The sequence below is a fragment of the Eulemur rufifrons genome, chromosome 8, assembly GCF_041146395.1.
Source record: "Eulemur rufifrons isolate Redbay chromosome 8, OSU_ERuf_1, whole genome shotgun sequence".
In the NCBI taxonomy this organism is placed as follows: domain Eukaryota; kingdom Metazoa; phylum Chordata; class Mammalia; order Primates; family Lemuridae; genus Eulemur; species Eulemur rufifrons.
Window position 1 is genome coordinate 116986624 of NC_090990.1, and position 13966 is coordinate 117000589.

Consider the following 13966-nt stretch of genomic DNA (forward strand, 5'->3'; position numbering starts at 1 on the left):
TCCAGATGGAATGAAACCGAGTTTGGCTAGGAGCAGAGGAGGACACTGGAAATGGTGAAGAGTAGAAGATACCCAGGAATAGTGTCAGCAACTTGGGGATCCCAGTTGCTTAAAAGAAAGGCAAGAAGAAGGGGAGGATCCTGAAGCCAAGCCACTTCCTTAATTTGAGGTCAGTTGTTGGACTGCCATATGTGTGCAGGGAGTGAAGGGTGGGGATGGGGACAGGGCAAAGCTGTAGAGGGAAGAAGGGTACTGGGAAGAGAAGCCATAAGACTCCAGTGTAGGAAATGGAGTAAGAAAATACCCAAATAAATTTAGTAGTTAAGGTATGCCAAGTTAGTAACACCACCAATAATAACAGAGCTACAGTTTACTAAAGTAAATTCTCTTGGAAGACAATAAGCATTTCACCCCAATCCACGACACCTCCCTGAGTTACATCTTGTTTATACTGGCATTTCTGACTCTCGAGGAAATCAGAAAGCCTTCTAGCATCTTCCTTGGTTGCGAGTTTAAAACAGAGAGAGGCTTTCTGGCCTAGGGCCTCCTGGGAGCAGTGGTTGCAGGGAGGAGACCCAAGTCTCAGAACCTAATTGCTTCCCAACAATGTCTTCAGAGCTGCCGGGAATTCCCGAGAAGGGGGTGGCAACGGCCCTGTCCTCAGGTTCTCCCTCTGGGAGAGCTCCCTTAATGCTTGTTCTTCTTCAGGTTTCCCAGCCCGGGCTGGCCCTGTGTGCCCCTAATTTAATTAATCCAGATTTTCCCAAAAGGCTCTGTTATGTGCAAAAATTCATTCTAGAAACTTTTTAGAACTACAAAGAAGCTTTTTGTCCAGAAGCTTATTTAATAGGAAAGACAGATCTATGTTTTCAGATATCTAAAAAACAAAACAGTGACACAAAGCAATCTAAGTGGAAGAAGAAATTCATTTAACCTGAGGGGAATTAGAAAAAATGTCCTGCAGGACTTGCAGTCTCAATCTCCCTTGAGAGAAAGTAGAGTTTATTTTTTTTTAAAAATAGGAGGGAATGAGCATTTCAGGTGAAAGGAATAGAGTGAAGAGGGCACAAAGGCTTGGGGTTGGGGACATGTAGAGAATAAGGATGAAGAGTTTTCTTAATATGATCCCTTTGTGGGCATTTAAAGGGTTCTGTAGGATCTACTCAAGGGCCAGAACTACATGCTTAGCTTCATCTGACAAAGCTTTATCCAAGAAAATAAAATGTATCTATATGATATGAAGTTCGACACTTTAAGACCCGTTTCATGAATCTCCATGGACATGTCAAATGTAACATTGTTGCTACTATTATTGAATTTAATATATGCCATTCTGTGATGACAATAACTCTTTATTTGTGGGTTTTTTTTGAAAATCAGTATTTTAATTTTCATATGAAAAGTTAAATCACTATGTAAGAAACCATACTCAGCCAAACACACAATATTATAAACTTATTTCAGAAGATAAGTGGATATTTAAAATGTTTTATAAACATTAAAATGCTTTATAATCTAGAAAATGGGCTAATATAATAACTTCATTCTTTTAAGACTTCTAAGACTTTCTGAGACTTTGGTAAAGCTGTCTTCTCTGGCCATGATATATCTGGGACTATAAAATGAGAAAAAGATCTTTGGGTGTGATTTGGAAAACATGAGAGTATTATATAAATGCAAGGCATTTCAAATACAATTATTAGATGGCCGTATTATTTTTCAGTTTTCTGTTAATTTACTACTCCTTAATACCTAGTCTTTCCACACAGGCACAGTACCCATTAATGATCATTAACGATACAGTTTGAACTACATTATCATACACGATCCTGAAGGGATGATATTAATAGCTTAATAACTCTTTGATTCCTCAATTCACTGTCCTACCATGTCCTCCCTTCTCTTCTTATAAAGTGCAGAGTCCACGGTCCATCCTTATAACCACGTCCTGTTTTATTCTCCCTTCCCTCCCGTCCCAAATCAGAGTCTCCGGGGAAAATCTGATCTTGGTTAAATTCAACTCTCCATCTCTTCATGCCCACATCCCAGGAGCTAAATGTGGCTGGAGTTTTTCTCCAACCAGTTTGAAATAAGTCTCACTTGAAGTTCATGAGCATAAACCTCACTGGGGTCCGCAGGGCTGCCTGGCAATTCTTCTTGAAACAGGGCTTGTGGGCCACCACTCTCTCTTTGTTCTTTTCCTCCTCCCATCTTTGCCTTTTGGTTTTTTCCTTCTTGTTCTCATCTCCTTAGATGTCTCAGGGCTTAGTCCTTGGACTTCTTTCTCAACTTTAACACGTTCAAAACTGAGCTCTTGGGTTACCATCCTCTTGGCTATGCTTTTAAGATACATTCCAAACCTCACCACCTCTCACCGTCTCGACCATCTCATCCTCGGTTACAGACATCGCCACCCCTCACCTGGATTATTGCCCTCCTCCCCAAAATGCTCTTCTGGCTTCCACCATTGTGGTACTCTCCTCTTCACACAGCAGTCAGAGTGATCCTTTCAAAAATTAAATTAGGTCATGACTCCCCTCTACTCACCATCCTAATGGCTTCACCTCTTATTCAGAGGGAAAGAGGAATTCATTCATTCGCAAGTGACCTGGCCCTGGCTTCCTGGGGGGCTCATGGCTGTCACTCTTCTCACTCACTGCATGATGCATCCATGTTGCTGCTCAAACATTTCAAGCCCTTCCCAGGGCCTTTGCACCTGCTCTTATCTCTGTCTGGGATATCCCCAGACATCTCCATTACTTGCTTTCTCACTTCTCTTTGAGGTCTCTGCTCAAAGAAAATTCTCTGACTGTTATATCTAATACAATAGCCCCCCCCATCCAGACACCCTGATCCCCCAATTTCTTAATCTTGTTCAATATTTTTTCATAGAATTTATAACATCCAAAAGTATTATTTTAAAAAAATTTCTCCCCCATACTCTGAGTGTAAATACACCCATGCAGACTGTGTCTGTTTTGTGCACAGCTGTAACCACAGAACTTAAAACATCACCTGGCACATACTGGGCACTGAAAACATGTTGTCGAATGAATGTATGAATGAATGATTGGTGACCCTGAGGTATCTTCCTTGAGACAGAGGAAGACACAAGGAAAAGTTATGTTTAAGTTCATTCCTCCACCATTCGAATCCCCTAAGAGAGTCTGGCTATATCCTGCACATTAAAGAGTTTAGGAAAACAACAGTCACGCAACAAGCTATAACTGAGTTAGAGATTATTTTAGCTGAGAGTTGACTATATGTGTATGCACAGATCAGTTTAGGCTGGAAAAAAAAAAAAAAAACAGATTTCTGAAAATTGATGTGGTTTGATTTAGTTCTTAATCTCAAATTGCATTTCAGACAAGTTTTATTACTGTTGTATAAGCAAAGCTAAAGGGGGTCTCTAAAACATGTACACACGGTGTGGCGTGGCAAGCTCTGGAAACACGTATTTGCTGAGAACTACCCTGTACCCGGCACTGTGTGCCAGGAGACAGAAGGAACGAGGCCCTGTCCCCACAGAGTCCAGCGTGGGGTTTATCAGCCTATTAACATTTTGGGGGGCAATACTCCTTTGTTGTATGGGGCTGTCCTGTGCATTGTAGGATTTCAGAAGCATCCCTGGCCTCTACCCATTAGATGCAGTAGCGACCCCCAAACTGTGACAAGTAAAAATGTCTCCAGACATTGCCAAATGTCCCCAGGGGGCAAAATAGACCCCATTAAGTACCACTGGTCTAGTGGGAAGATAGCAAAAAACATTTATACATTTATATTATATATCATATGTATGATATATATTATTTCATACAAGGCAGTTGTGATAATAAGGTACTTAGTAACTAGCTAGTTAAGAGTAATAAAGGCTGGAGGTGTTTAGGAGGGGGAGAGTTCAAAGTTGGCTTTCTAGGTCAGGAAAGGCCCAAGCCTCTTCTAAGGTTTAAAAAGTGCCTTCTGACAGACACTGTCTGGGGAAGACCTGGGTAGGTAAGAGTTACAGGAAAACACAACGGGTTGGAAGCAGAGAATGGAAGAAAAAGACTGTTACTGAAAGGAGGGGATTAAATTTCTCTTTTGTGTCTTCTTCCTTATTATTCCCCATGTTGCCTGTAATTACGTTAGTATATTACCTACATAAATATATCATAAAATACTTTGACTGTGACACAGGTAGATTTTTTTTCCGAATGAGGAAAGCTCATTCAAGTCCAGAGCTGATGAAAATTCATTTTAGCATTCAAAAAGAAAGAATTTGGGGAAAAGACGTTAGATAAAATGTGAAGGAATTAACCCCCTAAAAAGTATTTTCCTTTCACTGCATCAAACCGAGTGATGCCCCCTCTGGGGCTGGAGGGGCTCCCCCAAGGGTGGGAATGCAGAGGCCCTAGCATTTTCCTGGTCCTTCCCCCACCCCCAACCCTGTCCTGCATCCTTGTGTAGCCACTGAAGTTCTCTCACACGCGTGGTCTGATGACGACATGGATTTTCCTAGGGTAAGTCTACTTCATTAGGAGGCTTCTTTCGGCCTCCGGGGATGTGTCTGCACCTCATTAGTTGCTGTGTCCTTGAGGCACCAGAGATTCAACGATGCAAGGTCAAATTCCAGGCCAAGAGGCCTCTGGTATGTCCAGCGTGCTTGATATGACACAAAAGATGGACTTTGTAAGTCCCCTTTGCTTCCTTTCTCCTTCCCCTCCTTAGTTTCTTTCCACAGGTCAACCCTACTGTGGCTTCAATGACAGCCTGTATGACACACCACATGTCCATATTGGCTTGTTACCCTCTGAACCTGTGGCTGCTCTGTTCCTAAAGAGAGGAAATTTCCCAAAATTTCAAACCCATTTGGATTCCCCTCTAAAAGGTATATTCAATGTTCCATAGTTAAAAACACACTGTGATCAAAGTTTAAGACATGGTTTTAATACTGTTGGTTTCCCTTTACCCATCTTCTGGATAAAGGAAATCTTCGGTTTCCTCCTTTTCTCTATATGCCACAGGACAAATTCAACATTGACTCAAATCTGGACAATGACTTAACTAAATTCAACAAGGAATAGGGAAGCTATTATGGTCATTTTCACCAAGTGGGTGAAGGCAAGTTAAGATTTTGTTAATAAATGTATTTCTTTGTAAGAGGCGTTTCATGAAAAAAAAAAAAATTCCAAACAAAACCAAAAAGTGACATATGCCCAACAATCAAGGGTGGAAAACAAGACACACCTGTTACACAGGACATTTAAAGGAAAATGGTGAAATAAAAACAGAAGTCTTTATGTTTCCTGAAAAATCTTCATTCTGTGAATGACAGATGCTAGCTGGAATGGGCCATTCATGAGTCACAGATGAGAGGCTGCTCACTTTCCTTTAAAGAAAGTCGTGTAACTATTATTTTAAGCTCATAAGCAACATTTAACCCAGTGCAGATCTTCACTGGTATTTTAAAAATTTATTCAAAACAATGTTTGGAGGCATAAATTCCAAGGTGTTGCCTTTGTCACAAAGTGCAATGGGTACCATATGAAAAGCATCCTCGAAACTCACTCTAAGTGGGTTTCCTTATTTTCAGTGCAAATGAGTATCCATGTCAGTGCTCTAACATTCATGGTCTAAACAAGAACTTCAACTGTTATAATTCTTACTCACACATTAATCTTTCAGAAAACAAATGTTGCAGCATTGTTTAATTGTAGTGAATTTCTGAGTGAAGCATTTTGTTCTTACAGATGACATTCTCAGTACTATTTGATGCATTGATTGATATCATAACATGCCTCACCAATAAGCTGATGGGTACACTTCACAGATATTCCAGATTCATACAGTGCAATGTTTCACAACACATAACACCATGAAATCACTGTATGAATCCAAGAATTCCTACCTCTCTTGTGGTTTGCAACTTGAACAGAAGAAACTGTTGACAAAGCTAATTTGGGAGCAACTGGATAGGTTTAAAAGAATGAACAGCAAATTAGAAACAATAGTGAAACGTTCAAACTGTAATAACTTATCACCAACCCACTTGAAAAGTAGCCCTAAATGAAGAGACTATTTGTATCTGTTGTTTCTGGGAGTTTGTTTCAATTACAAAGGAAGGCTTGTATCGGGCTGAAAATGGTTCAACATTGTTAGTAATAAAGTTTAGAATTTGTATTTTCAGAGGCAAATGAATTACCATTGAAATCAAGAATCCAATTATGCAAGGATTGTTCCCAAAACTACATGGATATTAGGATCCTTGATTGTCCCTCTTTTTTTAATTGTTCTATCTTATCTTTTTTATACATTTGCAAATTTGACACATATATGTGAGTATATACATATATATATATGTATAGAGACTTAGGATTGTCCCTCTTTTAAAATAGTAGTTGTGCTGTTGAGTTCATTAGCAATATCATTGCTTTAATTCACCATGTCATTCTATCTGTGTCACCACAAACTACATAAAACCAGTTAGACTATTTTTGTTGAGCTGATTAGACATCACAGAACATAGTCACAATGATTAACCATTCAGCAGCATTTGGGCCTTGGTCTCAGAGTCACCTTGAACATGTACACCTTTAAAAATTGTAGTCTTCTCAGCATTTATTACCTTTGTGATGATACCAGTTTATTAATGGCAGTGTTTTCTCTCTAAGTTTGCCTGCCATTTCTTTTCCAATTATACATGCAGAGTTGCTTGTGAAAATAGCCAAAATGGAATAGAGCCTGATATTCTTTGCAGATGTTGACAAGATAAATTATGGCTACACAGAACTGGCCTCAGCTACAAAGTGTACCTCTCGCTAAAATTTCAAGTTCAAGCACTTTATTCAACTGTGCTGTTTCTCAAATAGATTCATTTGAACTCATTATACACATTCTTAACAACTGCAATGGTATTACCTAAAGATATTTCTGAAAGCTTTTTGTCTTGTGCATTCACAGAAAACATAGCAAAATAATTAAAAGGTCTATTTCAGGTTTTGAACAATGAATAATCTTGTTCAGCTCAAAACTCACTGTGGAGAAGTGTTAAGTCTTAGATCCTGTTTTGTATAATTTGTTGAGCTATGAAATTCAATGGGAAATAGTAAGTGACATTTCACTGAAAATGCTATCATTGAACTTGCCAAGGAATAAAGCCACTAAACCTCCCCCGAATCCTCGTAGAATTATACTAATAGGGGTGAGCTTGATCTGTATTTCTTCTTCCACATATGTACGCAGAAACTTGAAAAAATTCATTTGGACCAGATGATTAAGATAATTCTATTTGCTAGTAATATATGTATCTAGGACAGTCTCGATTTCATCACTCTGATCAAGGACTGAAAATGCAGCCCTTCCAATTTGACTCCTCAACAAATTGCTAATATATTTTGTTTTGCTTAGCAGCTATTTCCTGGTTCCTCCTTTTGCTCATTTCCACCTCCATCTGTATTCATTAGAGTTTAAAAGGAACATCCTGTATATAACTAAGGAAGGTGGAAGCCAAAGATGTACTTTTTTTTTTTTTTTGAGAAGGAAGAAGGCAAAAGAATACAATTTTATATTAAGATAAATTTCTATTTATATATGACTATATATGTGTGTGTGTGTATATAAGATATACATGCTAGCTGTTAATGTGAATTTAACATTACACTTCAGCTTATGAAGTTTACTGCCCAGTTTTTAAAAGTTCTGTTTCTTCCTGTGCAAATCATGATATTGTCTGTTAGTGTCATTTTCTTTTCTCTCTTTCTTCTGACATTAGAAGTCACAAAATAATTACTGCTCTAAGGACAGACAGAAAGAAGATTTCTCTTAATGCTGGTAGACGTGAACATTAGTTGATAAAGGAGATAAAGGGGGAAAGTCTCAGCAAAGAAATTTACTGTGATGTGGAAGAAAAAGAGAGAGAGAGAGAGAGAAAGGAAGGAGGAGGAGGAAGAGGAGGAGGAAACAGAAGGAGAAGAGAGAGCAGGGGGCGGGGAGAGAGAATGCTCCAATTTTTTGCAAGTTAATATGGAGCAACAGTAAGAGAAAAAAGATCTGTTGGGCGCCACAGTACTGCCTCTCTGTCTTTTCCCAGACCTTCCATACAACGGAGGTGCCAGTTGGTTTACTTAAGAAAAATTAGAAGGAGACATTGAAAGGACTCCTGAGCCACTCACAAGTGTTTAAGCCTTATTTATACTCCACTCTGTGATGGCAACAGAACTTTAAGCTTCTCTTGGGACTGACTGACATTCAATGTAAACTTGATAAAGGGCTCATAAACTTCTACACCACCTAATTTTTCCCTCCATCCTTCACTCTAATCTTTCTGGACACTCTTTACATTAGAAAAAAAGATTTGAATTATGATTCGTTCAAAGACATGGTATTCATGGTAATGCTCTTATTTAGTGTTGAAAATGGCACATAGGATTTTCCCCCAAACATGTGGGATTTTATATCAGTAGGAATTTTACATGCTCCTACCTTGTTTTGGGTTAGAAACCTCAAGGGAAGAAATATTCGGCCATATCCTATTAAACTTTGGAGGATCTGCATGCATCAGGAAAAATCAGGGTATGTTATTTTCAGCTATAATGTCATTTGGTCTAAACAGAAAATACATGGACAAAGACAAAAACCATACATCTGCTCTTTAACTTGGCTGTGATGCACTGAAACAAAACATAACTCCCACACCAAACAAGAGCAAGCAATTGATGATTCCCAAAACATTGAATGCACATTAAATAGATAGCCACTTCCCTAACAAAGCTACACATTTACTTTTGAAATAAGGTAGAATCTTCTTACACACAAAAAAATCAAATAGGGACTTCAGCTATCCAAACTGTTATGTAAAGCTGGTGCCTGAAACTCGAAGATAACACTAAAGAAATAATTTCTCACTGGAGGATTCCATTCTCTTCAATTTATATTTACAGATATGAACTGGCTGCATTAGTCTTTCGTGAGAGATTCTTTGGGGTATGTTTTAAGTGTGAGCCATTATCTCTGAAAAGAAGTGGATCTATTTCCTGTTTTTATATGTACAATTTCTCAGAAAAGGAAAGAGGGATATTACTGGTGGTTCTGGTTTAAAGAGAATAGTTGACTGTGCTTCCAGTTATATCTAAGGTTTATACAGATGGGTGTGTCTATGTTTTCATGATGCTCAAAGTATGTTTCTAGAGTTATTGGTTCCAATCCAGAAATAATTAAAAACACTGATTAATTTAAGAATTGATAACATTTCTCTCTTGGATCCACAAATATTAAAATAAATATATATATGGAAGGCAGGAGAATAGCCAGGCTTAGGATTTGATGATTTAAAATTATTTTTGTAAAGGAGCATAGACCATGACTACTAAAGCAGCTATGTCATGATTCAAATCCTACCATCCAATGAGTTCAGCTCAAAACCACATGTCTTATGTTGTCCTTTGGGACCACTCAAGTCCACAAGGACAGCTCTTGTTTCTAAACTCCTATAGCATGTTACTGTTTGTATTCCTGATTTCTCACCGATATGTGGACAGGCATAAGTTTTAATATCACTAGTTAAAATTTTATAGGTCTATCTCTCATCTCCCTAATTAGATTGGATCTCTTTGAAGAAGGGCAAAGCCTTGCATCCAATAATTGAGAAATTGATATCAAGTGGATTGGCTAACGTAAGCAGGTATTATCAGATTGTTTCCTCCATGATTAGATTATAGCAAATAACATTCTTGCAAGACATGAGACTTTCATAATAACTTCAGTTTTTAGATATTTGTTAGAAAAACTGATCTAACAGATCTAACAGAGCTGTTTTGCTCTCCTGTCATACATATATACTAATATGCAAAGGCAAAGGAAATCTTAATATTGATAGGACTATATCAAAATTTATGAATGAAAAAAGAATGCAGTAATTTTCCACATCTGTATCCAGGTGTTACTACTAAATAAATAAATATTTGGTAACATGTAGGGAAAATATGCAAGTTCTTGACTGAATGTTGCTTTTTTAAAATTTTTTTATTTTTTGAGACAAAAGTCTCACTCTGTTGCCAGGGCTAGAGTGCCGTGGCATCAGCCTAGCTCACAGCAACCTCAAACTTCTGGGCTCAAGCGATCCTCCTACCTGAGACTCCCGAGTAGTGGGGACTACAGGTATGCACTACTATGCCCAGCTATTTTTTTCTGTTTTAGTTGCCTGGCTAATTTAATTTCTTCCTATTTTCTTTTTTTTTATTAGTAGGGACAGGGGGGTCTCATTCTTGATGAGGCTGGTCTCGAACTCCTGACCTCAAGTGATCCTCCCTCCTTGGCCGCCCTGAGTGCTAGGATTATAGGCGTGAGCCACCACACCTGGCCTGAATGTTGCTTTTAACTTAAGCATTTTGATGATGGGTAGATACTGAATTAATAGAACAAGCCTACTTGATCTGTGATAATCAGCTTTGAAAAACTATAAATTTGCATTTGAGAGAATTAATATTATCTATATTCCTAGAAATTGTTTGTTTAAAAAAGATTTCAAATCATTGGTATAGTTTTATATTCAAATGTATTTATTTATATTATTAGCATCAAATTAAGACAATCAGTTTGGTGAAATATAGTTCTCTCCATCCTTTTCTGTTGTAGAGGCAAACACAGATTGTAAGTGGGGGTAATATTCGTAAGTTTAACGTTAAGTATTTAGTGATTTGTTTTGCTTGATGACATGAAAGTAATAATATGATTTATTATTTTATCATTAACCTTTGCCAAGAAATTTAAGCAAAGAAAATAATTTTACATTAAATCAATTTAGAAATGAGTTCTGAAAATTAGCTGCATAAATTAAACTTTATTCCATATTCCAATATATTAAATAATTATTTATTCCTATAATTTAGTATAGCTTTTTTTCTTAGGGTTTTATGATTTCTCCCCAGGATGCTGAGATTTCAGTTTAAGGATCTTCTCATACGTATTACAAAATTAATGTGGGTCATTCTACTTTTGAATTGCTAAGACTACTTGACCTGTATGGAATTATCAAAACAGATACCTCAGTTACAATCTGTTCCCCACCTATAACATAATTTTGTTTATATCGTACACCTAGCATAGCTTCTGGGGCAGAGGAAGTTCTTATTTTTGCCTGGGAATATAATTAGACATTTTTTTTTTCCAAATAGTTTTCATTAGGTAGGATGCCTAACTTTTCCTGGATGATTAAAACTCAGAACCACCACCAGCCATCATGTGGAAACCCTGATCTAATCTATACATATCTCTGGCAGCTCAAAATTGTATGTGCTGTCTGTTTTTCTTGGGGGGGGGGGGGGAAATGCTGTCTAGAAAAAAATTGCTATGAAAATTAGTGTCCCCTAAACTCCTATAGGGTGTTACTGTCTGCACATATACATTTTAGTAATTGGCCATCACGAGATTTTTAACTTAATATCTCACCTTAATTTTTTTTTATAATTGCAAGGCCAAGTAAGAAAACAACTTAAAATCAGCCAATTACTCTCTGATTACTTCTTTACTCTGAGATCCTGACATGTAGGAAATATGCAACAAATATTATTAAAATATGTGTAATTCCCAGAAGTAAGTTAGGCACATTGGAGGTTATATTAATAGTATAACTGAGACAAATGCTATCTTATCATATTTAATTTCAATGAAAGTCTTTGCACAACATGAAGCTTCTGAGAATTCTTAGCCAATAGGCTGCTTGTTTCAAGTAGTTACAAATTGCAAACAGGAAAAATAGTTACGTCAGAAGTATTTGTATTACCTCTTTGGGTGAACTGTTGCAGAATTTATTAATTTCATTGTTTTCATAAATCAACTAGGGAAAATCTCTGGGTCCATGTGAAGGTCTCAGAGTGGTAGTTTACTACAAGGCAAAGGACACTGGGAGTGGGAGCATAAGTCTGGTCCCAGTTCTGCCATTGAGGAGCTGTCTGGCTGGTAATTTCTCTGGACTCCAGTTTCCTTTTCTGTAAGATAAAGACGCTGGATAAGAAATCGCTAAGGTTTCTCTCAGCTGACAAGTTCTCTCACTCCAGGGGTTTTCTCATGGCCTGGCAGCATCCCACTAAATTTCAGGGAAATATGAAGCCTGTTGAGATGAGGCATATGCCCTTTGGAGAATCCAGGGATTAAGAGTTCCCTGAATGATGGGGAAATTATTCCTCCATGCTCTGACTGTGGACCTTTTGATGGTCACAGTGAAACCCAAATTGGAGTTGAGAAATTATTATCAAGGTGAGGGGAGGGATTACTATATGCTTGTAGATGGTCAATAATTTAGGAATATCCTTTTATGAAAATTCCTTCTTCTTAAGGATCCTGGTCCCATACATGTGGGAAAATGGACTGAATTTGTCTTGAGGATCTCCTCAACTAGATTCCAAAGACTATGTCTATGTATGGTGTAGAGACTACAATCATATACTCCACAACTTAAAAATAAACAAAATATCTGAAATGCCCATCAGATGCTATTCTGAATTTTCAAATTACATCTATGGGAAGCCTAGAAAATATCTATTTAAGTGGGGCTTAAGATATGGTTCATGTAAATGGAGCTCAGGCTGGGTTGGAACCCCAATTCTACCACTTGGCCAAGTCCCTTAACTTCTCTGTGCCTAAGCTTTCTCTTCTGTAAAATCGAGATAATGACACTACCTGCACTGGTTGTTGTCAAGACTGAATAAGTTAATATTTGCTTGGCACCGTAGTGAGCATTTAATAAATGTTAGCTCATTCTATGTGCGGTTGCTATTGTAATAAAAATCAGATTACTATGGTATAAACAGTTGTACTGACTTGAAGTAGGGAAAATAATGTGCTCCGTCTATTTTTTTTTTTTTTTTTACAATCTTAGTTGTTCCCAAAGCAACTGATTCTAATAAGTAAAAAAGCTCACTTAAGATATAGCTTACGTTAGCAAATAATCCAGTTCTAGGGCCTATATCAATTATTATTGTTCAGAAAGCAATAGAAATTATTTTGTAATATTGTAGGAAATATTTTCTTTTTAACCTTTAAAGATATGGAAATGATAATTTCCAAGTTTTTTTTGGTTTAGAAGCATATCACTATAGAATGTGAATCAAATATGTAATTTTTCCAAAACTTTTAAGAACTCCTCAGAAAAACCTATTATATAACAACTTAGTTGTAGCAATTGAAATCCATTTTCATGAATGAGAAAAACTGAGATGCCAGTTATAAAAATGAAGCTCTGGAAAAAAGTATTTTCCTCTTCTGTGCCCCAAGGAAAGCTCTCTGCACTGTAAGCTGGAGAGAACTATGTTAGGATTGCTAACTCTGACCGTCTAGTGCTGACGCCATAGTGAATCGAGCTGAAAAGCAAGCTTGAAGCAGAAAGCTAAAGACATGTTTACATCAGGAAAGCTATGGAGGCAGCGCTGCTTTAGAATGTTAGGTTGTCTTCTACAATAAATGGCATTCACTGAGCATGGATTGTAGGCAGCTTTCAAGTCACTTTGTGAAAATCCTTTAAGGACAGACCATGCTTTTGTACCAAAAGGCGAGTTTACTGACTTTCTATCTAGTATAGTCTACCATGTACTATTTAAAACTTTAGTAATTTAAATAAATGAGAAGGTGAATGCTAATGTCATGGTAGAATGAAAAATGCCCTTGTTTGGAAATTGGACATTGAGCTGTAACCTTGTCTCACCTACTGTCCAGATGCTTTAGACAATTTATTTAAGCCTTAGTCGCTTTACCTATAAAACGATGAGGTTGGATGATTTGCTATTTAAATGTCCTACCAACACTAATGTTTACAGGATTTTTGATGCTAAAATGTGGCACCTTGTGAGAAACAGGGGGCTACCATGCTATGAAAAGCCATTGCTGAGAAGATGTCACGAGCCTTCATTGAACATCCTTCTTCCTGGGCATACGAAGAGAATATCAGGTGGAGATAAAATCCCAAGATCCCTTTGGGTTTATATAGTCACTGCTG

General features: G+C 37.5%; 1 protein-coding gene across 11 annotated transcripts in view; it reads right to left on the reverse strand.

The window, feature by feature from the left end:
* NTNG1 (netrin G1) overlaps positions 1-13966 on the reverse strand; it is a 320172-nt gene that overhangs the window by 53688 nt on the left and 252518 nt on the right. For 2 of the 11 annotated variants that reach the window (XM_069479079.1, XM_069479078.1), the window contains exons 6-7: positions 8461-8526; positions 5888-5947 (exon numbers count right to left, since the gene is read on the reverse strand). The exons of 7 other annotated variants lie outside the window; for them this stretch is intronic. In XM_069479079.1, coding sequence (XP_069335180.1) covers positions 5888-5947; positions 8461-8526 — 126 coding nt within the window. The remainder of the gene's footprint in view (positions 1-5887; positions 5948-8460; positions 8527-13966) is intronic. 2 more of the 11 variants (XM_069479076.1, XM_069479080.1) reach the window with 1 other exon arrangement.